We start from the raw sequence: 24,661 nt of genomic DNA, 5'->3' as shown, positions 1-24,661 counted from the left end.
GTGGTCAGTCCCTCCATGAAAAACAGAACAACATGAGGAACACTGTTCCCTTTCATGGATATTCGGGATACGAACACAGCCAAATCTCAAGATCAGGAGCAGAAAAATGAAGATGAGCCTCAGCACTCAGCAAGAGCACTACAGAAAGTGTGTTAGAGAACAGCCAACCAGCCAGTCTGTGATCAGAAAGCCACTGATGCTCTGAAATAGTAATTACTGACAGATGTCCAACAGAGGAATGGATCTCTTCTAGGACTCAAGTTCTTCAAAGCTCATCTCCTACTCTACCTCAATTTATTTTGCTAATTGAATTGGTCTGTAGTTAATTTGAGATTATACTCTTCTATTTGCATTTCATTCATAGAAAATGAATGATGCAACAGACTATTCAAATCAGGAAATAAACACCCCTTTTATTTCATGACTAGGAACTGAAGTTTCTTACTGGTGCTCTATAGTGACATTTATTGCACAGCATTTTGTGTGGCAGCCCTATTGCCAACAGGAACTGCCTGTTTGGATCATGACAAAACTGAACAGAAGAGCAGTGTGAAACCATTCACTTGTAATATTTACAGTTGCTTCAGTTAGCAACATACAGTTCTTCATTGCTTGTTATTTAATAACTGAGTAAGATGCAAAGATGGGTCAAGGAAAAACAAAAGTGTTGCTCAGAAAAAAAAAACAATAGAAGATAAAAGTTTTCTCAGCAGAAGTCATGGAAAGCTAACATGAACAGAAGCATTTATGTACATGTAATATACACATAATAATAATACTATAAAAATACATTTTAAACTATTTTGAGGCTGTTCTATAGAGAAAAAACTGTAACATACACCAACTACATAGCATAGCATATACCATCATATCAGCTACGGGACTTTTTGATCTTATCCTAAGTTGTTTGTGCAACCTGAAACTTGCCAAGTATAAAAGCTTTGCAGTTCAGTACTGAAAACGCAAGGTGCCAATATGGCAACCATGGAACCTAAATATGGTGGGGAAAAAAATCTAGCCATTTTCTAACAGGATCCTAAGATATAAACAAAACTAAAAACTGTGAGTAGAAATAGAGTTGAAGTATTAGTAGGCTGCAGCTAAAGTATACACATTTCCCTTTCTTCAGAGTGCACAAACTTGAAATCAGTCAACTTTCACACATTGCCATTAACTTTTCTAATGCAAAATATTTTTGCTAAACACTTCTCCCTGTAAGAATATTACTTTTAGAACATGCCTGTAAACAGAACTGCTACAGAAATCCTGCACTGCAGACTGCTTTCATTTCCTTGTGGTTGGTCAGTGCTGGTAGATGACTTGAAAACTTCCAACTAATACAAAGCCAGCAACTCAGTGGTTTAGTTTGTTCGCTGGCTCCGTGGATTCAACTGAACCTTAACTTTCTGCTAATCAGTTTCAAGGGACTGTTTGTATTTTCCCCTTCACATCCCTAATGGCACTTTTCATTCAAATTGCCTTTCTTTTACTTAACAAAACTTTTTTTCTCCCCACAAAACACTTAGTAAGAAGCTATTTGCAGAAAGCAAATTGATTACTGATGTAATCACAATTATGCAAACCGACCTGTGACAAGTAACTCAATGCATTAACTTTGTCATATACCCTTACAGAGCTCTACAGTAATGATTTTATTTGCAAGTTTGGGGTCAGTGATAGTCCTCCTGTCTGATTGACCTTTGGGCGGGTTTTTTTCTTGTGTGTTTTACTTTGACTAGCTTTTTAGAGAAGTGTTGATCAATATAAAAGTGTCTTTTTTTAATTTCAAAGGGGGAAACTTTGGCCCACTCTCAGGACAGACAAGCTTTGAAGGCAGCATTATGAATTTAGTTTCTGCCAGCATGACAATACCCATAGGTACTGCATTTGGTAACATCCTACCTCAGAGGCTTTTTAAGTCTAATAGCTCCTGTACAACCAAAGCATGTTTCCATAATATCACATGATGTATATATTCTTATTCTTTTATTTCTCCTCTATTTTGATTAAACAAAAAAGCAAACACAGGTAAGAACATGCTTCCTGTAATTAACACCAGTAACAGTCTTCAATTACTTCTACAGATCCCATTTTCCACTCACAGACTTCAAACTTTTTCTGAAAATCAGACATCTGTGATTCTGCCCTCCTTTACACAAACCTAAAAATGTAAATGCGGCTGAAAATTTCACTCCATTAATTTCTTCCTTTGTAAGAAAAGACTGAAAGGTTATTATTTACAATATAAGACTTACAGTAATTCCTGGAGCTCAGTTTTAATACACAAATGGGGAAGAAAAACATGTACCATGGATACAGATGTGTACAGTGTACTGTAATGGAATAAACCAAGATCAGAACAGAGGTAAGCAGGAGAGCAGAAAGAATCACCGGACATCCAAAACAGGAACACATATGTATCTAATAAATTTTTCCCCCTCCGTTTCCCAATACAGAATTTTAAATACAAAACTTACTCCCTTTGAGAACTCATGGTTTCACTACACCATTAAATGCATTGATACCGTGTTGCATTTCGGAACTCACCTTTGCCATTTTACAACACAAAAAGTTCTGATATTAAAACATAATCAGAATTTGCAATAAGTGAATTTAAAACACCTACTAAGTACCCTCACAGATTCCCACCCCCCCTCATTCCAGTTTGCATTTGAAGGTTTTTTAGGAAGGCATGAGACAAAGTGGGAAAACGAAGAAAAAAGTTCTTAAAAGCTGCATTCTGGAAGCTCATAGTTTTAAATTAAACCCCTAACATCTTATTTCTAATGCTCAATAGGTTTTCAATTCGTCACTGAAAGTAGGTATTATTTGCCTACAATCCCAGAATAATTTGACATAATAATTTAAGTAACTGGATCAGCTTTTTCCTCAATGCTTTTATGAATGACTACAAGGTTAAAAGGTATTTCACATCACACGTAAATATTTATCCAACAGTTTGATAGCAAACTTGCAATGGTAGTGTCATTTCCTGCGCTTGCCACTAGTTCCCATCCTTCCAGCACCTCCTGTCGTGCCAGCAGATGTTTGTATGACTAAGCAACAAACCAGATTAAGGAAATGACAGGAATGAAGAAAAATGACAACACCATTTTGAGGGTGAATTTTTGTAGCCAGGTGAGTTCCCGTATCCAGTTTCCCACACGGACACACAAAGTGCTGTGCTACCAGAGCAAGAGGCCATGGTGAGACCAGAATAAATGCCCAGGAAGAGACGGGGAGCAGAGCAGCTGCGTAAGCAGCGCTGCTGAAACACGAGCCCTGGCCTCCCATTACACACACACACACACACCCCAGACTCCCCTGTATTCCGGTTACCCTGAATAGACAACCTTGCACTAAGCATACAGTCTTGGTATGAAAAGCTTACAGGAACACTATGCACATTCACTAGAACATTTTTAGACTTTGGTCAGGGATCTTCTTCTGGCTGCGCCTTTTGGAAGCTATCTTGGAAAAAATACCTTCTTCCTGTATGTACAGTTCATCCATCTTGAAATAAACTTACATACATCTTTATCTTATGACCAGACTTAAAAAAAAGTATGCTGATTTAGGACTACTTTGGATATAGGTAGACAACAGATACATGAATTACAGGAACAGTTAGGTTTTCTACTCTTACATAAAAACACACCTGCTGCTACCTTCACAGCTGTCTTAACGTATGTCATGGTTCACAACATAAGTGCAATCTGTTGAGGTACTTGTCCTCAAATCTTGTCCAAGCTAACAGCTGTGAGGCCACACTAATATACTGAAACATTTTCAACTATGAGAAACCAGCAGAAGTATCAGAGCTGCTGGGTACAGATTCAATTTTAAGTCATCCCAGATCAACAGCTGGATCACAAGATAAACACTGCTGTACTATACTCAAAGCCAGGTTGAAATTATCATATGATGGATTTTTTTAAAACTACAATAAAATCCTACTACAATAGGATATAATTTTATTTTTGGCTACTGAAGAGAGCACCTCTTGTCTTAGTATTACAGAACGTATTCATTTGAAAAATAGGTCACAACAAGAACTGTTTTGAAATGATTGTTTAAACAAAGCTTACAAACAGAGATAAAATTCTTCTGCTGGAATATCTTCTAATGTCTGCAAAAAGGTTGACTATCCAGGAAGAAGCATATAAGATAGCAAAGAAATCTGTGAAAAAAACCACAAAGAGTAAAAAAGACTGATTTAAAAGCACTGGAAGCTTTTCCAGTGGTTTAAACACTATTCCAGCTTTTTTCTCTCCTTTGCTCTTCCCTCCTCTAATTTGGCCTGAACAACACAAATGACTTCGGGGGTGCAGACATCTCTCAAGAGTAACTGACTTGCAGGTGATCCTGGTTGCTCAAACATATATGGATTAGTTCGAAATTTATGACAGAAAAGTAAGTCTTGTTAACGATGCATGTGCTAAATGGGGTCTGTCAGAAGGCATTTTAAGAAAGCTGTAGCTATCCTTTATTACAGACTAGCTTCTCCACTCTTGTTTAGTTCCAGACCCTAAACTTAGCCCATCACTTAAGCTGGCAAGGTTCCTCCCATTTGAAGATTTCACAGATACCCCAAGGATCTTTTACTACCAAGGGTGGAGATAAAGAACAGGAAAACACGATAAATTCAGAAAGGTAGAACAGCCTATTTTGAAAAACAATTACTTCTTAGGTTAGCTTTGAAATATCTAAGAACCACTTTTCTGGCAAGGGATACATATATGTAGTTTTTCCCTTCATCTGATAAAAGCCAAAGAATGAATGTAACTAAATTAAGTAGCATCATATCTCCATAGGAGACACTTGATTTTACAGCGTGTCTACCAACTGCATATTCAAGAGCATATTCACCCAGGGTTTTTTTCTGAAATAAATATAAGATGATTATAAACACCATACATAATAGTAATCATATATACTATAGTGTGTGTATATATATACAATAGTAACACAGTATCTATGGTTATCTCAGTTCAGACTATATCCTCTCAAAGTCAGAGAAAGTAAGGTCTTTGTGATAAATCTTAAAATGTTCTCCACATGCACACACTTTTATTTAGCACAGAAAAGCTATTAAAAATCAGTAATTATCTGTAGCTGTATAATGTAGGTGTCCGCATAAATATATTTTAAGCATTCCCATACTGTCAGGTCACATACCTTAAAAAACATGAATCAGGACTTTGACTGCTATGATAACAGTAAAAAAAGAAAAATGGAAAACAGTAATGCAAAACAAATGTTACATTCGGGATCCTATATTCTGTTAAACAACGTTTCAAAATTCTGTAAAATGCTTGGAGATTTTCAAAACTCTGCTAGCCAAGGCACCGAGTAACCTGATGCAAACCTGAAGTCAGCCCCGCTTCGAGCAGAAGGTTGGATGAGATGACCTTCAGAGGTAATTCCCTTCCAATCCATGTTAGTTTATGATTTTATGAAATAAAATGGAGAGTGGGAGTGTGTTTGTATACTCATAATACACATGCACACACTTGCCCTCTTTCTTTCTAGACGCCCTAGCCTATCTATAGATAAAACTGAATACTGCATGAAAAGCACAATTACAAACGTCACTGAGTGGTAGACCAATTTTGGTATCTTAAATACACATCAATTTTACATTTATACACAAGAAGTACAGATTAAAGTATTGCTTTATGATGTGAGGTGGCAAAGATGTCAAGGCTTCTCACACTTATCAGTTCTATCTGATCTCCGAAGAGTCCAACTTATTTGTTAAATCCTCAGCTTCATAAAAACACAATCCCCACTACCCAGAGCTGTGATTCTTGTACAGGTGAGGAATCTCTGGAATTATACAGGGATGAAATACTAATTGCTTCTGCTGAGACATCAGATGAGAGGAAGCAGACTTGTTCTGAGACACATAATCACTCAAACCACAAAAAACCATTCAGGTTCACCATTCCTCTAATTCACGTTTCATTTACACATCTCAAACTGAAACTCCACTACTCCTACCTTTGGAATTCCTCCTTTGAAGCGTTTTCCCTTCTGCCATCCACTGATCAGTATTTTCAGCAGTGACTCATGAGAATGCACTTAACATGACACATTGCTGAAACTCCTTTGGGGTGCCTTGATTTAGAAGCCCAAAACAAATGTCACTAACAACAGACACAGGATATGAAAATTTCTTGAAAAGGTAATTACAAGCATCATCACACTTAGGATAGTATTTCATACTATCTTATTTCATACATATTTCTTATAGGCAAGCAATCATGCCTTGTAGAAGTTACATTTGAAATTTACTCCTATTTTACTACAGGATAAAAAAAAAAAAAAAAAAAAGAGGAAAGAGAAGCAGCTTGAAGATTACTTACTAAGCCCAAAGAATTCCAAATAAAACTGGACTCCTGCATCCCCGTTAATATTCTTAAATAATGTATCTAGGTGCAGCATTCTGCTTCCTGCTGAACTTCAGACTGTATGATCAAGCTTTACAGATAGGCATTCAAAACAAGCAAAGAGCTGAAGAATTGAACAGCCATTCTAAACTGTAAAAAACCATGGCATTGAAACACCATTATTTTCTAGTCATCTACTCCAGTCTGTCTCACCTCAGTTCTACCCACCCCCCTCAAGTGGTGTCTGTGATGATGTACAAAACTACTTGTTTCACAAAGCAAGCTCGAACAGCTGTTTAAAATAATTTTTTCTCACATTTGGTAGAGGTTTTCACTACAAAAGTAAACCACAACACAGGTAAGACCAACTTTTCAAAATAAAATATCTGAAATTTTCATGAAATACTAAATAATTGAGCTAGGAGCACAATCATAATTACTGTGATTTTAGAAAATTACTTTTTGTAAAGGTAAAATAATGGGATACAAAGTTGTTAGTATGAAAACTGGTGAATTTTAAGTTCTTTAGCTAATGGTTTGAAATTTAAGTTCCAACACAGAACCTGTCCTTATTTGGATGGAAGTCTCCCAGTTTACGCACTTAAATACTCACATTTCAAAAGATTTGATAGAACCACAGTTCTAAGGAAACCAACTGGGACAATAAAACCACAAGACAAACACCAAAAAAAAGAAAAAAAAATATCTGTTTTTACAGCCAGTGTTTCCCTTTCACTATAAAACCATATAGGAAATTTTCTCATTTTCACATTACTTAGCCCAGAAGCATATACTCAGTATTGCCAAGAACCCAACTAACTGTTTTGCTTGAAGCGATACTTCTACGGGTATATTCTTAACATATCATTAGAACAGCAATGTAAACAATTTTTATAGATTTAGTTCTGACATTTGAACATACTTATGTTCAGCAATTCCCAAAGACCTATAGGCGCAGAAAAACTTACTAGGTTGTTTTACCAAAAGCAGACACAGCCACTGCTCTTGTTATATTCTTGGCAGAAGCAAGAATCTTGTTTCAGAATCATTACCATTCACTTCTGCAAAATTTACTGGAAAATAGTAATAATATTCTGTTCTACAGAAGTCAGATATTCAAAAGTGTACATTGTTATCACAACCCCAAAGATAGCATCTGTGCATATTGTAACATTACAAAAAGAAATTTTGAAAACTCTACTTTTCTCTTGACTTTTCTTCAGCATGATGTGCTAGTTTAATGGCAAATTTTTGGGGAAACACATTAGTATGGCTGAATCCTACTGTATCCAAGTACTATGCACCAGAATGATCATTCTGCCAGTAATTTTATGTAGCGAGTGCACCTTCACACATCATGCAATTGCAGTATTTGTTTACTTCCATATGAATAAGTCATTAAAGAATATAAATATTTTCAGTGTGCATTTATAAAGGCACAAGAACTACGCTGAAGAGGCTGACAAGATGGTGCTCAAATGTCACAGAAGGGCAGAGCTCCTTACTGAAATAACCTACTGTAGTTGCAGATTCTTCTGCTGAGCTTGTAGACAACGTAACTGACTATACTGATGGCAGAAGTCCTCTTCCCTCTTCACTGTGATGACACTGACAACAGGAAATCTGGTGGCGCTGAAAGATAAACTTCACTGAGAACTAGTGTCACATACTTTTTCTATGAGCCAAACTGAGTCACTTACATGAATGAGTGCTTGGTAGTCAAAAATTTGAAAGATACAGAGCAAAGAGCGAACACAGAAAGACAGGGGAAGTCGTATTTTCATTTTGAGAAAGCTTCAACAAATGGTCTTCTCTACTTCATTAAAAAAAGGGCGCTCTGCAACGTTTGGCAAAAGATGTATTGGTAAAAAGGCAATGTTGAATTTTTATACTTCAAAGCAACAAAAGAAAAGAACAGCAGTTTCTCATAGCAGGTGAAGTAGCTCATTAAAAAAACTGAATGTTGAGTATAATGACCTAATTAGGAGAATTTCTCCATAGAGAGATGCTGTTCTAACGTAAGTTGATGGGAAAAGCCAGCTGGCTTGAATACTGTAAGATCAAGATCTAAACATTTATGAAAGCATGCGGTTAAAGAAGGGGGGGGTGGGGAAAAAAAAAAAAAAAGTCAGAAGACTGGGAGTTTCTGTCCTTCTGAAAAACATATATTGAATACAATCACACTACTTTCACAGTTTCTCAGTTAAAAACTTTCCAGAATTACTCATATTTGGTAACTACAAAACAAATTCAAAACTGCCAACACTATTCTGTTGAACTTCAGTTACTAAGAGTACTCCACGCTTACTTCATCTTTGCTAGAAAAGAAAATAATTAAGAGGTATCATATACCAGCTTTTGTAGTATCAAAAGCCAAAGTAAGAGATCAAATTATTCAATAACAAAATATATTTAGATAAATGACATGGTATCTGATCTTGATTGCTCATTTTTTAGAAGGCACTAACAAAACACACGATGTAGTCCAATATTTTTACCCATAATTTTTCAGTGCATCAATAAACTGCCAGAATACCTTCCAGTATGTGAAATACGTTAGATTTGTTTGCCATGAAAAAGCATTCTGAGAAACACATTCCGGTTAGAAGCATGCTTGATGCTGTACCTTCTACCAGAACGTTGTTTCTGTTTTAACCCTTTGAGTTTTAAATAAAATGTGATGAACTTTTTCATTAACAGAAAGTTCATGAATTATAAATATGCTAATAGGCATTGCTCAAGCTTTTTGGCTTCTTGTTTCTTGTTGCCCTTCAGAGAACTACATAGATTCTCCCAGTGAAATAATCCACTCCACACACTTTATTAATATTAACATAACACAATACCATTTTAGGTAATTAAATTTAATGTGCTGTTCAACAAGTAACACGGAACTTCGTACTACAACTTACAGTAATTCTTTATAGTTCACAATACCCTCACAGCAAAATCAAAATGGACCAAAAACTGCCCCAGCACTGTTATGCAAGAGCTTGATTCTCTTCTTGCTGGTCACCCTGAAAAGTAACACAATGATAACAGTTACAATATGGCATTCAAATATCTAAATATGAAATATGTTTGCACTGTTTCACAAAGTATGTGTAGGCAAGTACATTCCTCTAATATAATCTTCTAATTTTTAAATCATGGGAAATATTACAGTAATTCCATTTGTGCAATATATATCATCAAACCAACATCTTAGGTTTTTATCATGTGTATACATAGGTTTCACCAAGTGAAGCACAGATCAACATTTAACATTAAAGTAGATTATTTGATTATCTTAAGACTAATCACTCAATCTTAATTTTCTGTAAGGAAAAGCAGTGTTTCACATTCACTTTCACATTGTATCAGCAAAATAACCACAGGCTGTGGTTTGGTGGGGGATAGGGCTGTGTTGTTTTGTTTTTCTTTTTTTAACTGAAAACAAACTGAACACTAAAGACCAAAACCAGTACATGCAGAATATTTTAGTTCAATTAAGAATTGTTACTTTATACTTTGGCCAGGTTTGGAGAATCTGAATGCAAGACTAGTCAAAACAAAGAACTGAAAATCAATTTGTTGGTAGAGCACAGGAAGCTGTCCTGCTAAGCAGGTTATTTTAGGTTATTTTATCAGGCTTTTTTTTTTTTTTTCTCTTTTAAATACAATTTAAGTTTTCCGGCTTGCTAATAAACTCCTCAGCAGTTCACACTGGTGTTGGGGTAAGTCTTCAGCATAAACAGCTTACTGGACTTGTCCTCAAGATCGTTTATTTTCTTTCCAAGCTAGGGAATTACACTTTACAACTACCTTGTCTGGACAGCAATTGTACAGCTTTTCAGATTACTAAAGATAAAGAGAAGTTCTGCAATATAGACTCTTGCAAGATCCCACAGTTGTGACAAAAGCTATGTAGCAAATAATTCTAAAAGGAATTGCTACTACTATTTTAGGAGAGACAGGAACTGAAGCTGAAGCCTACCTTCAAGGTTGGGACTTCCCAACTAATCATTTACTACTGACTGACACCATCGCGTCCTACAGGTTTCAGTCACCAAACACTTTTGAGTATTTATTTTGTACTTGTATTCTGTTTAATTTCTTAGTGAATAAAGGCCAAAAAAAAAAAAAAAAAGATACATTCCATAATCAAATCATGGAATCATTTAGTTTGGAAAAGACCTTTGAGATCAAGTCTAGCCGTTACCCCAGCACTGCCAAGGCCATCACTAAACCATGCCCCTAAGCATCACATACATATATGTGTTTTTAAACACCTCCAGGGATGGTGATTTCCTCACCTCCTGGGCAGCCTGTTCCAGTGCTTGACCACCCTTTCAATGAAGAAGTTTTTCCTACTGTGCAGTCTAAGCCCCAATCTAAAATCTCGTCAGTCAGTTCTGTCATGAGAATCTGTCTCATTAATAAAGGTACAAGTAAAGGAGTTTTTGAATCTCTATAAATCAAATATTGCAAAAGTAAAAGAATCCAAAATCTCCCAAAGCTTCCACAAAAAACCCTCTTCAACTACTCTGACTCATCATTCTTCAATCTTAATGTCAGAGCAAATAACAAACATTAAAGGAAAAACAACAAAATACCTGCTTTGACAGTTTTGTACTTGTTACATGTAAAGTAGAAAAATAATTTCAATCTAGCTTGGTTGGTATTCTATATGTTAAAGTTGATAGTTAATAACAGAATGAAGCATTAGAGGAGAACTCATTGTATTCAGGAACCTAACTGGACATGGTTCAGTAACACTTCCCTTTGGGTATGCCCTGCTAATACTTTAAATTAGACTTCTGTACATTCTTTTCTTCCTGTGTTATTTCAACATTCCAATGGTTCCTAATAGCCAAAACTCAAAAAATCATACCATTTCACCTGGCAAGAGTCTCAAAATCCCTGCTACTTGACTTCCTCACTCTTTCTCCATCAATTTAATTCTCTACAACAACAACCTCTGAAAGCTATCATCACCAGGAAGACTCCCAAACCAAGACAAGAAACCAAACATTAAAGCCAATGATGAAGCAGGTGAGTTTAAGTGTTCTTGCTCCATCATCTCTGGTATTTCCAGTTTCTTAACAGTTAAGTGTTTAACCAACCTGCAACTAGACAGTAAAAGGCCTAGAATACAACAGCTGTTTTATGACTACTAGTTCAGAATTTGTTAATAAAGCACCTTCAACAAGACCTCGGTATTTTCTTAGCCCTTACACAGCAGCACAGAATGAAAAGGCGTACTTTGTAAGGCCCAAAACAATAACTGCAACAGGAAAACATGACACCCAAATGCCTGGAAAGCAGGAAATACCTGCCTTCATCTCCACCCTTCAATAGGAAGTGCAGTACCACACCTTTAAAAAACAACAAGAAAAAAAAAAGTATATATTAACATAACCACTGTTTCTTTCAAACAGAAACCCACTACAATTAAGAATTTTGCCCACCCAACTAAAAACCCCTAGTAATCGAGTTTAGTTCTAAGACCCAAGTTCAGCTACCAACATGACTTTGGCCGAATCACTTGACCGCTGCATGGTTATCCCACAGCTAATAAGAATCCCTCAGTAAGATCATCACTACCTCACTGCTATACTGTGAATGAAAAACAAACCCAAAAGCATTACCAGTGATATGGTGTTCAGACACTGGAACACAAAACTATTTTCTTCGTAGAGAGGCTACACAACTGCTCCTGGTAGGAAGAATAACACTGCGTGCCCTAGGATGTCTGTCCCGTAAACCCCTCATTTTTTTAATATCTTTATTCCTAGACAGCTGTCATTTCTTAGCCTTATACAGTTACCGCTGCATATGTGTCTGATCACTTGTATGTTGCCAAGAGGTGAGACGTATATGGTGCGATTTAGCATCTTCACATAGACATCATGAGACTTAACAAAGCACCATATCCTCTACCTTTTAGGGCAACAAAGTTTTTCTCATAACAAACAACTTTTCACAGAATTTCACATATCTCAGAAGGCTGAAGTAAGCAATCAATTAGGAACAAACCCTCTGTCTCACCTGTATCAAATCAGTCCCAGGAATTCAATTACTGCTGCACTCCAAACTAAAATTACATTGCCAGACAAAAACACTATTTTGAAGAATGTACTTGAATTTGTTAGCTTCATCAGCACTGGTATTTATTTTCTCCTGACCTAGCTTCCAAGAATTCTTCTGTGCCATATAATTGCTTTCAGAACCCCAACTCGTTCACCTACTAAAATCAAAAGTAAAAAGAATTAGGAAAGTCACAAGCAAAACCACAGTGGAAAACGAGAATCAGACAAACACGCACGTGCGTTACATACTTCACCATATTGGCGAGGGGTTTGGACACACCATGCAATGCCAATGTAATGTCCTAGGTTCTCAGTGTCCCCCTGCACACATTAAAAGATACATTTTTTTAAAGGTCAGATAACTAAGACACGGATTAAAGTACAATTATTCAGTAACACTGTTGTGGATAATTGAAACCTAAATAAAGAGTAATGGACAAGCATACCTATTTGAGGCTCCTCTGATCTCAATTGTGAATGCCTCAGTTACTGATGACACTGCAGTAAAAGAAATCAGCAGTCGACTGATGGTACGGTTGCCTCGTTGAGCACGGCACTATTTTTAGACAGGTTAACACATCACTTTGTAGGTAATATCACTCAGTCAATGAAACATTTTTCTTTTGAGAAAGGTTAAAGCACATGCAATTGCATTTGCCTGGAGACTGCACTACCGTAAAAACCTAACTGCTTACTAAAGTGACTATGACACTCAAAGTACTAGCTATTTTCTTGTTCCATTAATGAAACTTGTACACATTTAAGGAATGCAGTCACTGAACAAGCAGGTTTGCTGTATGTACTCTAAGGATCTTAGAAATTTTCCAAAATCTCTCAGATTCTTGCCTTGGAAGGACTAGACCAACTGTTATGTACCAAGACGTGTTTAGATTATGAATCAAAGCATGAATGATATGATTTTCTAATAAACAAAATTAAATGTGACAATAAAATCAATGTAAAATATTTTCAAATGCAAAACCCCATAGTATCACTAACGTGTCATCTGCCTCCGTTGACAAGCAGTCATGTGGCATCTCTCTCTCTTCTTTCACAGTTACAATTCTCACATCTCCAAGTTCAGAGCAAGCATATTCTTTAGACAACTGGTCATCATTGTCATACCTGTCAACATAACCCAAATTGTTAATTTAAACACTTATTCTGCAAAAAAATTTTGTCTAGAGTAGTAGTACAACAATACAAACAACAAATGCATAAGGTGCTCTACAAAGGATATTAACAAACCTTCCTTTTTAATAAAGTTAGCTGTATACTTTCCTCTCTCTTACATAACTTCCATCCCATTTTTTTAAATGTCAGCTACAGTCTTTCAAGTACTATAAAGAACAGTGTTTCATCGGCCCCTTACATATAAAGAGAATATACTACTAACGTTCCATCAGCTGCTATTAAAGAGGTGCTTCCTGATGATGCCCTTTCTTCTTTCACAGTAATTCTTCTCACACCCTCAGGGAGGGAACAGATTGGAGCTTTTGACAATGGGTCATAGCTGTCATACCTAGAAAGAAAATACACAGTTGGTATTAACACCAATAATTATTTACTTGCTATTAGTAAACAGAGAAGAAACAATCTACTCACAAGTCCAGTAAAAACCCTGCAACGTCGGCATCATTTCTGAAATCCAGCTTTTCCTTCAGTGTCAACCATCGGTCAATATGATTTCCCACGTAAATCCTTGTTTTCCCCCTTCTTCTATCAAGACTTTGCTTTCTCTTTTTCTTTTCCAGAAAAGTCAGCACTGGGGGCCTTCCACACCTCTTTGCTGACACTGACATCGTAAGCCTAGAAACAAAGGAAAGACTATTTAGTGAGACGTAGCTCAGAGCAACACGTTATACCTCAGCGTTCCGGACCATCACAGCGGGGACCGACTGCCAGACACCATAAGCATTTTGCTCCTATGGAGTTAAGAGCCTAAAGCGCTATAAATGAGAGCGGCCCGCAGCCGAGGGCGCACCCGCCGGGCACGGGCGGCTCCCAGCCGCGACCCCCGCCCCGGGCTGAGGGGAGCCCCCCCGGGGGCGCGGCCCGCTCTCCGAAGCGGCGCCTGGGAACGCGGCCGCTTCCAGCCAGGCCCCGGCACTGGGCCGCGGGACAGCCCCGCCTCTCGCCCCCCCTGAGGGAAACACTCGCTCCCCGCCGCCTGCCGAACCCCCAGCCCCTGCCGAACCCCCAGCCCCTCCCGTGCCCCCGCCGGCCCCTCACGCCGCCCCGGGGGCCGCTCACCCGCCGCCCCCACCGGCAGCCGGGCCGCACCAGCGGCGACGAGATAAACACGGGGCACGTGACCGGCGGGCGGCGCGCGCTGATGACGCGCGGTCACGTGCGGCGGGCCCTACCGGAGCCGAGGCGGGCCTGCAGCCCCGCTCCGCGGGCGGCACGGGGGCTCTGGCCACCTGCCGGTAACGGGCATCATCGGCACCGCAGCCCCGAGCCGGCCTTGCCCCCGGTGCCCCCCTCCCGGGCGGCGGGCCCGCGGAGCCCCGCGGCTGTGCCCCTGTCCCTGGCGCGTTAGGCGGTGCCCGCAGGGTTCCTTTGCAGCGGGCATGAACCGGCGTTAAGGAAACTGGTTAAAAGCCTTTTTCTTAATGTTAAAATCTGCAATTAACTACAGGCACATCTGAAGGAGCATTTAGAGATGCTGAGGTAAAAACTGGTATCTGCAAGTCACTGCAGCTGAGAGGAAGTAGGTAACTGTATTTTTAAATATTTAGTAACAAACTTCAGTAAACGTGTGGCAAAAAATAGGTTTTCCAAGCAATTTAATTAAATTAATTTTAATTAACAAATTAATTAAAATCTGTATTATTATTGTAGCTTCTGAAAGATCAGATTCAGAGACAAAACTAGAATCTTCCTCTGAAAAGCAGAAAATGTTTGAAATTTACCTGTTGAAAGGGAAATACTATGTTAGTGATAGAAGCAAAAAGAAAATGCAGCATAAGTTTAGAATCCGTGTTGTCACAATGCATTATAATGACAACAGTATGCAGCGTGCAATCTGCTAGTTTCTTAGCACCTCCACACACCTCTGCTGACACGTACTTAATTTTTAAATAAATAGCTAAAAATACAGACCAAGTTAGCAATATTTATGGCTAATTTTATCTAAACAACAAGAGGGACAGTCATACCTCTCGATTTCCTTTTTATTATTTTTCTGGTCAGTTTTGGTAGACTCCACAGTAACAAGTCAAACAAGCTAGCTAAAGAACTAGTAGATGTCTGAAGGCTTATAGAAACATTTATTTGCATCCGTTGAATCAGCTGAATAACGGAAACAAAATCATCTGTTTGGTTTTTGTCCAACACTTACGTAACTTGAAAATAAAGAACTGAAAGAAAAAAGCCATCATGTTGTGACATCTATTTACATGCATCATTTACAACAGTATGTGAGCAGATTTGCATGACACATTTTAGTGTGAGTTTAATAGAGAAGTTTTAAAGGAATTACCATAGCATAATTACAGTTTCTCTCAAAACAGCACAATTTCTCAGTGATACATGTATGTAACAATAATCCCCTGTATTTTACCCTTTTAAGAATGAGATCGTTCCTCTGCTATAACCATTATTTATGTGAAATACATACTTGGTGGTAACTGTTTCCAAGTAAATGGTGACTGTTTGAGAGACTTTTCATACTTGTTTCCTCTGATTGCCTTAACAAACACAGTTACTGTCTGTATAAATAGATTCACATTCCAAATAATGGAACTGTGTTAACCACTAAAAGCTGTTGTGTGTTTAGAAGTTCCTGTTTATCTTGAAATCACAAAGCTGCTGAGAAAAGCAAGGGGGTACTAACAACATTTACGTCTACCAAGTAATTTTGAAACAAAAGCAAATATGCAGCAACTCGTCTTTTATGCCAAGTTAAGCAAGCTACTGCTGTTACGCACACTAGTAAGGTTAAAAATAGCATTTAAAAATAAAGATGCATGTCTGTGTTCTCAACAATGAATTAGCAGATAAGATAAAAATTAAAGCTCTTAATGTATCTTGCCATATTTGTGATTTTTTTTCTGTTCCTCCTCATTAAGGAGGTCTGCTAGCCAGTATTAATTTCTCCTACTTCAGCTGATCCTGGCTGTGTGACAGACACAGCAAGGGAATGTTTTTAATCCCACTGATATTAATGTTGATTTTACCACTTGGATGTCCGTAACAGTAAGGTTAATATTTTGACCCTGAACTGTTTCACACAACTCCTTTATTAAACGTGCATTCCTAGTACAATGAAGTGTATGTTATAAGGCAGTAGCAGCTGCCACCTTGGAATGAAATTTCAAAGCCAAAACCCCAGGCTCAGCAAAGGTTAAGGTTCATTTTCCTCCACAGCAATGCAAAGAAATGTAACTGAGGGCACCAGGTGCAGCACACCGCCTGCTCCTGAACCGCAACTGCAGCCATGCAGGAAAGAATTTCAGAGGTTTATACAGTTTATAGCAGTCTCTCTGCTACATTACTTCAACTCACTCTCTCTCCCTTACCATCAACTTCTCACGGAAAATCCTTGCTATACTATCATCTTTCTGCTGATAAATATTTTACTGTGCTTCATTAGTTTCCAGAGCAAACATGTTATCTTTGAGCTCCTGCATATTTAGTTTCCAAATGTAAGCATAGCAATAAGGTACTTTACAAACTTAAGAAAATACTCCATTTATGTCATGTTTTATATATTTTTGTGAAAGGGGATTGAAAATCTACTCCTTGGAAATGCCGCCTTCATGTAATAAATAATTTATCTATGTAATATAATAAAAGCCAATAAAAACCACACAGAGTCCAAGTTTATCCAGCCATGTTGCCTGTTTCCAGAATGTATGGGGATGTTTGATCCTTATGTGGTATATTCTCCCAGTTTCCAGTTACCAGTGATTTAAGGACTTTGAAGGCAATAGGGCGAATCCAAACCATTATGTTAAGCAGGCACGGAAAGACATTTACTCCATTAACTGAATCTCTTTTAGACCCCACTTAATATTTTGGGCTTCATAATACCCTACTGCAGTGATTCTTCACTTTGCTTTTTGAGCCACTTGTTACAAAAGAGTTATTCCTAGATAAAAAGTGATTTATGACACTAGCACAAAGTCATATATTTCCACGTTCCAGTGCAATACTGATACCCCATTAAAAAATACAGTACAGCAGTGATATTAATTAGCCCTCCACAAAGACCAGCTCTCTCATCATCAACAGCTTTAACCAGTTTCTTTCTGACCTGAAACAGAATGAATTTAATAAAGAGAACTATTTATTTAATAAAGAGAACTAAGAATAAAGTTGAAAGCTGCAAGGTTTATCACCACACAAGTCATTCCAGCAAGAGTCTTTGCATGCATTAAAATCCTTAATGCTTTCCGAACAACCCCATTTATTAAGAACAGTATTAAAAGATAGATTGACCCAAAGGCTTCAAGTGTAGACTTGCAGAAAGCATGCTCATTTTCAAAACTGAGCTCCTAGTCATTTGGGCCTTCATGATACAAACCAGGAACTACTGTATTCTAAGAGACTTTAAGAAAAATCAGCTGTACAGAAGTCTAGCAAGACCTGCATCCTTATTGCATCTTGATCTATGTAAACTAATACAAAAGTAGAGTTTCTTATGTTTATCAGTCACTGCTGAGGATGATTCATCACATTTAAATGCTTTCACGTGAGCTTCATAACCTCAGTCTTTCACCTATCATTGTATCTGCAAAGAATAATACTTTTTTATATTAAAAAGCAAATAAATTAAGCTGTGTAGTAGCTAATGTGAAATAAAAACTCTCATATAGAAAACATGAAGTAAACCAAAAAAAGCTGAAAGGAACTGTTAAACAAGCAGAGTACTCAAACTAATAAGCTAGTACATTTTCACTAGAGAAAACCAGCATCTCTAACAATGTATTTGCTTCAGTTTCCTATTTTTACTTTCTCCCCCTCACCATCTGTTTCTGTTCGGCTTTTTCTTCCAAGAAGTATCCACCTCATATAGCTTCACTCACCCCATCACAGAATTAAGATTGAATAGAAATAAACCTCCTGATGCCAAAGCCACAAAAGCACTACCTATTCATAAAAGGCCTTCTAAAAATATCTCGTTTTTCTTACATTACTTTTAGATCTTTTAGAGAAACAGTCAGTATTGATTCAATGCTTTGCTACACACATCCTCTAAACAGAGGAAGTTTTTTGGCCACCAGTACCTTCAGATGGTATCTCTGCCTTCCACACCGCCATTTTTGCCGAATCTTCCCCTGTTCGCTTGGTAGCTGGTAGTGAATCCCACAACATGAGGTACTGTAGTGTGGAGAAGGAAGGTGAATTACAGAACGCACAAGAATTTCAGCTACTTTCAGTATTCTTCAGCAAAAAGAACTTCTTCCATCATGCAAATCGCCCAAGCAACGCTCAAATGGACTGCTGCTTCTGTAGCAAAACTTGGAATACAAGAGGTCCTTAGGAGTTAGCAGCACCTGTGGCACAGCTCTGTAATAAGTAACTAAGGGTAATTTGCTGATCAAATTAACTTTTAACAAAAGGAATGATCTTGCTGCAACAGATTTGAGAATGTTTAGTCTGGCAAGAAAAGAGTTAACCATGAGGTTGCGAGATGTACTTTCTCAAGGCCAATGTTAAACCATAATCTCATGTTACTATGACAACCTTTGTCTTCCTCTTGAATTTAGTGTAAAAATAGACTAGTTTTGTAATATACAGCTTCTTGCTACGGGACTGAGAGCATAACCGTTTGCTTAAACCGGCCTTGAAGTTGAGGATAAAAGAGCTGTGTTACTTGTCGGAATTTGCGAGCCTGGGTGGAGCTGCAACTCCCCGGCCGCCCAGCGCGCTGTTTTTGCTTTCCTGCCTTAATAAATACTTAGTGAATTTATTTCGGACTCTAGTGATTTCAAATTCAACTATAACAGCTCCTTGTGCGTCCCCATCCTCCCTGGGAGGCTGCAGGTGACCAGCATTCCCAACCCAGCGGCACTGAAGGCACCGGAGCAAGGAGTGGGAGCATCGGCTGCGGGGGCATGGTGGGCCCAGCGAGTCCCACAGGCAGGACAAGCATCGTCAGGGGTCTAACTGTACAAGTACTATTTGCTGCACCAACACAATACTGCCACATCTCCATGCTGGCACGCGGTGAGTTTGGTGGAGCAGAATCCCCTTATGTGGTAGTGATTTAAAGAACGAAGTCACAATTTCTTAGTGGCTGAGTATCCTTTATTGGCAGCGCCGGGTGCACAGGGGATCCTTCTGCCTAACGTGCATGTTTAAAGTAAATAATTATCTTATATTTATACAATAAAGCAATGAATATTCAATTAACACATATACATATTCATTACACAATCCCACCTACTCTCGCTTTGTATGTTAATTAGCTTATCAGTCCTTTGCGCTTGCGCAAATTCCTCCAAGAATTGTGGGCAGGGGTCTTCAGGACGTGGGCGGTGGTCTTTGGGAGGAAGGCCGTAGGTCTTCCTCATGGTGTGCTTTTCACCTCTTGCCTGGTACGTGATGATCTTGCCAGTTTGCAGTGTTCATTATCGGTCTGAACTAATTTATGTCCTTGTCGACCGTCTGTTTCTTCTGCTTGTTTCTTTTAGTCGCTCTCTCTAGATAACTTATAAACAGGTCCCTTGTTAGAGAAAGTTAAAGAAAGAGAAACAGACTCCTTCTTTGATCAGTTATTTAATTAATTATTTCTTTCAGACTATAGTTACATGACCTAATTACTATACCTACATTCTTTGAGTAAATATAAGTTCTTAGCCTTGGTGCAGGGCTGTACAGAGGATTTCATAGCAGCTTTTGTCGTGCAACTACTAATTTAATTAGAATATATTTCTTATATTCATTATATTTTAACTACAAGGTTTATTCTATCCTAAAGTGAATTCATACAGTATCAGTAGCATGAGCAGAGATGACTTGGTTCGCTACGCCGAGCCACCACTTCTGGTGAGAAACTTCGAACAGCAAGTCGGTTTGCTTTGCCTAACACCACCTGCATGAAGATTAACACCACTTTGGGGAGAAACTCCTCACAACGGCGCTCAGCCGGGCCTGAGGGGGCGGCTCCCCCCGCCGGGCCGGGCCGGCGCTTCCCGCGCTCCCGGGGTGAGGCGGCTCCCGGCGCGTGGCCCGCCCCCCGGCGCCGCGTGCCCGGCGGGGCTGAGGCGGCGGCGCTGCCCGCGCTCCCGGGCTGCCTCAGGGCCGGGGCAGCCTCAGGGCCGGGGCTTCGCCGTGCTCGGCGGGCACCGGTGTCCGTCCGCGGAACGGGTGTCCCCGGCACGGCTTCTCACCCTGAGCGGCCCAGGGTCAGGGGGAACGGCAGAGATTGCAGCAGCAGGGCAGAAGTGACTGGTGTAAATTTCACAGGTGTTCTATAAGAAATATGCTGACCTGCCAAGGTAATTCAGAGGCGGGGGTGTATGTTCTGACTCTGTGTCTGAATTCGCTCAGTGAGGCAGATGAGAACAGGCCTCAATTATACACAAGAAGTATGAGAAATAAAACAGTATGTGCGCAAAGTTGGCATGGAGAGTGACACTTTTTCTCACCGGCAGCATGAGCTGAGTCACAACAGAATGCAGCCATGGACTGTAACGGTGGAAGGAGAGGGAAATAGAGGAATGCTCTTCATTTTCATGCGTGACATGCAGTGATCAGGAGAGCCTATTCCAGAGCCCACGCTATACCATGTCCAGAGAAAACAAGAGGTGATGAGGAAAGCAGATGAAATGTAAGAAGCAGAACTCTGGAAAATGAAATATGAAAAGGCACTGGCCAGTGGCAATGCTATAATTTGAGTCCTGAGGCAAGTCCGTGGAGGGCCAAAAAGCTTGTGACAGACTTTCTGATGTTGTGTGTCATTTCTCTGCAGCAACCATAGTACATTTACTGAATTAAATAGTATTACAGGTAGTGCATGTACCATTTCTCAGAAATGAGCCATTTCTCAGGAAACTTTTGGACCCAGCTTCTGTGTATAATAACCCTGAGCCTCCAGATCTCAGCGTGAGGAGAACAAGTCCCAGGCAGCACAGGGAGGAGTCTGAGCCAGGTAGGACCTGTCCCCACAGGGGCACTCAGGCCTCAGGTCCCACCCTTGTGCCTTCAAGGTCAGTGGGCACCGTGACAGGGCAGGAATGTAAAAGAAATTAAACACTGGAGGCTGCCCCTGGCGTTCTGGCCGTCTCTGCAGGCGGCCCGGGGTTCGGCTGAAGGCCTGTGAAGGGGAAAAAAAAATATGGAACGCTTCACGAATTTGCGTGTCATCCTTGCGCAGGGGCCATGCTAATCTTCTCTGTATCGTTCCAATTTTAGTATATGTGCTGCCGAAGCGAGCACGAACGTAACCACGGCTCCTCATCTATTTGTACCCCCGAGAGCTGGGATCCCTTAGGGTACGGTGAGCCCGCGTGCCTGGCAAGGAAGCGGCTACCCGCTTGAGCAGGTTTTGCACAGCACCCCTGCCGTGCTGCCGGGCCGGGGCGGGCCGGGGGGCGGCAGGCGGCGGGGGACAATCCTGCCCGGGCGACCCTCGGTATGCAAATAGGCGCAAGGCACTCTGGGGCGGGCCGCGCTGGCGCGGCGGGTGGGCGGGGTGGGGCGCGCGGGGGCTCATCGCTTGGCTTCTTAAAAATTTGTTTTCGGAGGCCTTTAAGGGCAGCAGTACTCAGTTCTTTGCAGTCAGTAATATTACTGTTTTCTGTGGTAACATACCGGTAGTTTTTACTTCGGTTTAATATCAATTAGCTGTGTCAATATGCTGGTAATTTAAATAATTTGTTATTTCAAGTGTCTTTCGAGCACACAGGAGCTATATTAGGGGACCCCTTGCCTGTGGGGAGCGCGGAGCGGGAACATGTCACCTACCCGTGAGGTGGAGCGGGGAGAGCGGTGGCAGTGGCAGCGGGAAGGGACCCTTCTAAAGAGAGGCGGGAGGGAGTCTCTCCAACAGCAGCAGAGTGGCGCAGCGGAAGCGTGCTGGGCCCATAACCCAGAGGTCGATGGATCGAAACCATCCTCTGCTAGCTAGTCTTTATTTTCCCCGGCTGCCCCGAGTTACAGGGTGTTGCAACCGGCGGCTCCCCCCGCGCTGTTGAACGCTCTTTTGCGGGTGAGCGTTTGGGTGTTGCAAATAGAGTTATTTTTCCTTGACGACCTGTACCGTAGTGGGTGCGATAAAGGAAGGACACTGCGGTACGAAGGCTTCAAGTTTTTCTTCTAGTGCAGTGTGATGATTTCATAGAATCCCAGAGTGGTCTGAGTTGGAATGGCCATTTAAAGGCCACCTAGTCCGGCCCCCCTGCCACGAACAGGGACATATTCCCCTAGACCAGGTTGCTAAGAGCCCCATACAGCCTGACCTCAAATGTTTGCAGGGATGGGGCATCCACAGCTTCCCTGGACAACCTGTGCCAGTGCTTCACCACTCTCATTGTAAAAATTTCTTCCTTATATCTAGCCTGAATCTACCCTCTTTTAGTTTAAAACCATTAGCCCTTGTCCTGTTGCAAACTCATTCTGCTAAAAAGTTTGCCCCCATCTTTCTGGTAAGCCCCCTTTAAGTACTGAAAGGCTGCAGTAAGGTCTCCCCAGAGCTGTCTCTTCTCCAGGCTGAACAGCCACAACTCTCAGCCTGTCCTCACAGGAGAGGTGTCCCATCCTTCTGATCGTTTTTGTGGCCACCTCTGGATCCACTCCAACAGGTTTGGTCTTTAATAATGTATAAAAAGCTCGTTACATACGTTTGTATTTCTTTTTCATGGCTTGCCTGTTTAGATGAAACATTCTGTTACCTATACATGGGTCAATTAATAGCAAGAGAGGAAACAATGTGACAAACTAAAACAGTAGTTGTAACAATGGTTCCTGCTTCTTCTGAAATACAGCAAGCAAATACTCTGCCCGAAATGCATGAGACGAAAACGAGTATACAACTGTGAAGTAAAAGTCAGTGCACACAGTATTGAAAGTCTATACTCAAAGCTTTAAATTGCGTGATCTGAGAAATGGCTTAGCCATTTTGTTTAATGGTAAGGTGCTTCTAAATGTGCATTATTTACAGTAGGATTAATCATCAGTTTAAGTTTTACATAAAATTATGCAGAGTGGAAGAGGAGCAAAACAGACTGTACTTACGAGCCTGCACAAAAAATACTGTTGCCCCTTTTCTGTGGAAAGAGTCCCTCAATAAGGGCGGCTCGGGGGGTCCGTTCAGCCGGTTCCATGGTGTAATGGTTAGCACTCTGGACTCTGAATCCAGCGATCCGAGTTCAAATCTCGGTGGAACCTAATGGTTTTGCCCCCGCACATATGTTGTCACCGTGGCTAATGAGTCGGAGGGAAACTGAGTGTTTTTCGGGGCAGTTTGGAATAACCTACGGACATGCCCTGATACCTGATGAACGTATTTAAACTTGAAAAGAAACAAACCATGGAATTTTCCTGACACCCACCCACCCATATTTATTATTTATTGCAGCTAGGTTAGTACATTCTTACATGAATCATCTGAAAATTTTCAGACGTGCCGTAGTGTACTGAAACGCTGTGAACAACCTGTGTGGAAAGGCTGTAGATCCTGCACTAGCAAAGCACGGGCCGCCCGCCGAGCGCCGCTGCACGGAGGAGCGTTCAGTTTACTCGCCTGAAGGGTGTCCTGCCGGTCCTGGTCGCTCTCTGACGTTGCATCTTGGCGATCGTTATGCTGCGAAGGCAACGCACCTTGTAGAAAGGCGGAGTAAATACAAACGTGCAGGTTGCGCTGGATTCGCGGCCGGTCGGACCCGGGGCGCGGCGGGGCCCACGTTGCCGCAGCGTTGCGCTCTGTTTGCCGTAGATTTATTCTCCGGCCGCGCGGAGGCGAGTGCCACCACCCGGTTCTATGGTGTAATGGTTAGCACTCTGGACTTTGAATCCAGCGATCCGAGTTCAAATCTCGGTAGAACCTGCAAGCGCGTCCCACGCTTTTTACAATGTCCCCGGCGGAGCGGCGCTGGTGCTGGTGGACGCTCCCTGCATTTAGCGCGGACCTGCGTGTAACGCCCCCCGCAGGCGGGGAAGACAAACCGCAGGGTCGGAGCGCAGCCCCGCAGGGTACGGACCAAACGGGGGTAAAACCCGAGCAGCCGGGTGCCGAAGGGTTTTGCT

General features: G+C 40.7%; 1 protein-coding gene and 4 non-coding genes across 5 annotated transcripts; 3 read left to right on the top strand and 2 right to left on the bottom strand.

Annotated features, from left to right (window-relative positions):
- Positions 1-9,189: 9,189 nt before the first annotated feature.
- Positions 9,190-14,808, bottom strand: LOC129736955 (uncharacterized). Its single transcript, XM_055722575.1, has 6 exons — positions 14,717-14,808; positions 14,069-14,272; positions 13,860-13,985; positions 13,463-13,588; positions 12,713-12,784; positions 9,190-12,621 (listed from the first exon to the last, which is right to left on the bottom strand). The coding sequence occupies exons 2-5, from the start codon at positions 14,263-14,265 to the stop codon at positions 12,766-12,768; spliced, it is 468 nt and encodes a 155-aa protein (XP_055578550.1). The 5' UTR covers positions 14,266-14,272; positions 14,717-14,808; the 3' UTR covers positions 9,190-12,621; positions 12,713-12,765.
- A 6,938-nt stretch (positions 14,809-21,746) lies between these two features.
- LOC114017405 (U6 spliceosomal RNA) lies at positions 21,747-21,853 on the bottom strand. Its single transcript, XR_003562459.1, has one exon. It is a non-coding gene; the product is annotated as a U6 spliceosomal RNA (small nuclear RNA).
- A 614-nt stretch (positions 21,854-22,467) lies between these two features.
- On the top strand, positions 22,468-22,539 carry TRNAM-CAU (transfer RNA methionine (anticodon CAU)). Its single transcript has one exon. It is a non-coding gene; the product is annotated as a tRNA-Met (tRNA).
- Positions 22,540-23,731: 1,192 nt separating this feature from the next.
- On the top strand, positions 23,732-23,803 carry TRNAQ-CUG (transfer RNA glutamine (anticodon CUG)). The gene has a single exon. It is a non-coding gene; the product is annotated as a tRNA-Gln (tRNA).
- A 586-nt stretch (positions 23,804-24,389) lies between these two features.
- TRNAQ-UUG (transfer RNA glutamine (anticodon UUG)) lies at positions 24,390-24,461 on the top strand. Its single transcript has one exon. It is a non-coding gene; the product is annotated as a tRNA-Gln (tRNA).
- The last annotated feature ends 200 nt before the right edge of the window (positions 24,462-24,661 follow it).

Source organism: Falco cherrug, chromosome 1 (assembly GCF_023634085.1).
Source record: "Falco cherrug isolate bFalChe1 chromosome 1, bFalChe1.pri, whole genome shotgun sequence".
Classification (NCBI taxonomy): Eukaryota; Metazoa; Chordata; class Aves; order Falconiformes; family Falconidae; genus Falco; species Falco cherrug.
The sequence above is the reverse complement of the archived record's forward strand: the minus strand, read 5'-3'. Positions and strand labels throughout refer to the sequence as shown.

What these genes read in the sequence shown, in the direction of transcription:
- LOC129736955 (XM_055722575.1), bottom strand. Translation starts at nt 14,265, where the DNA reads ATGTCAGTGTCAGCAAAGAGGTGTGGAAGGCCCCCAGTGCTGACTTTT. An exon ending in GCAGGGTTTTTACTGGACTT is followed by an intron (nt 13,986 to 14,068) that starts GTGAGTAGATTG and finishes TTTTCTTTCTAG; the next exon opens with GTATGACAGCTATGACCCAT. An exon ending in TTAATAGCAGCTGATGGAAC is followed by an intron (nt 13,589 to 13,859) that starts GTTAGTAGTATA and finishes TTATGTTGACAG; the next exon opens with GTATGACAATGATGACCAGT.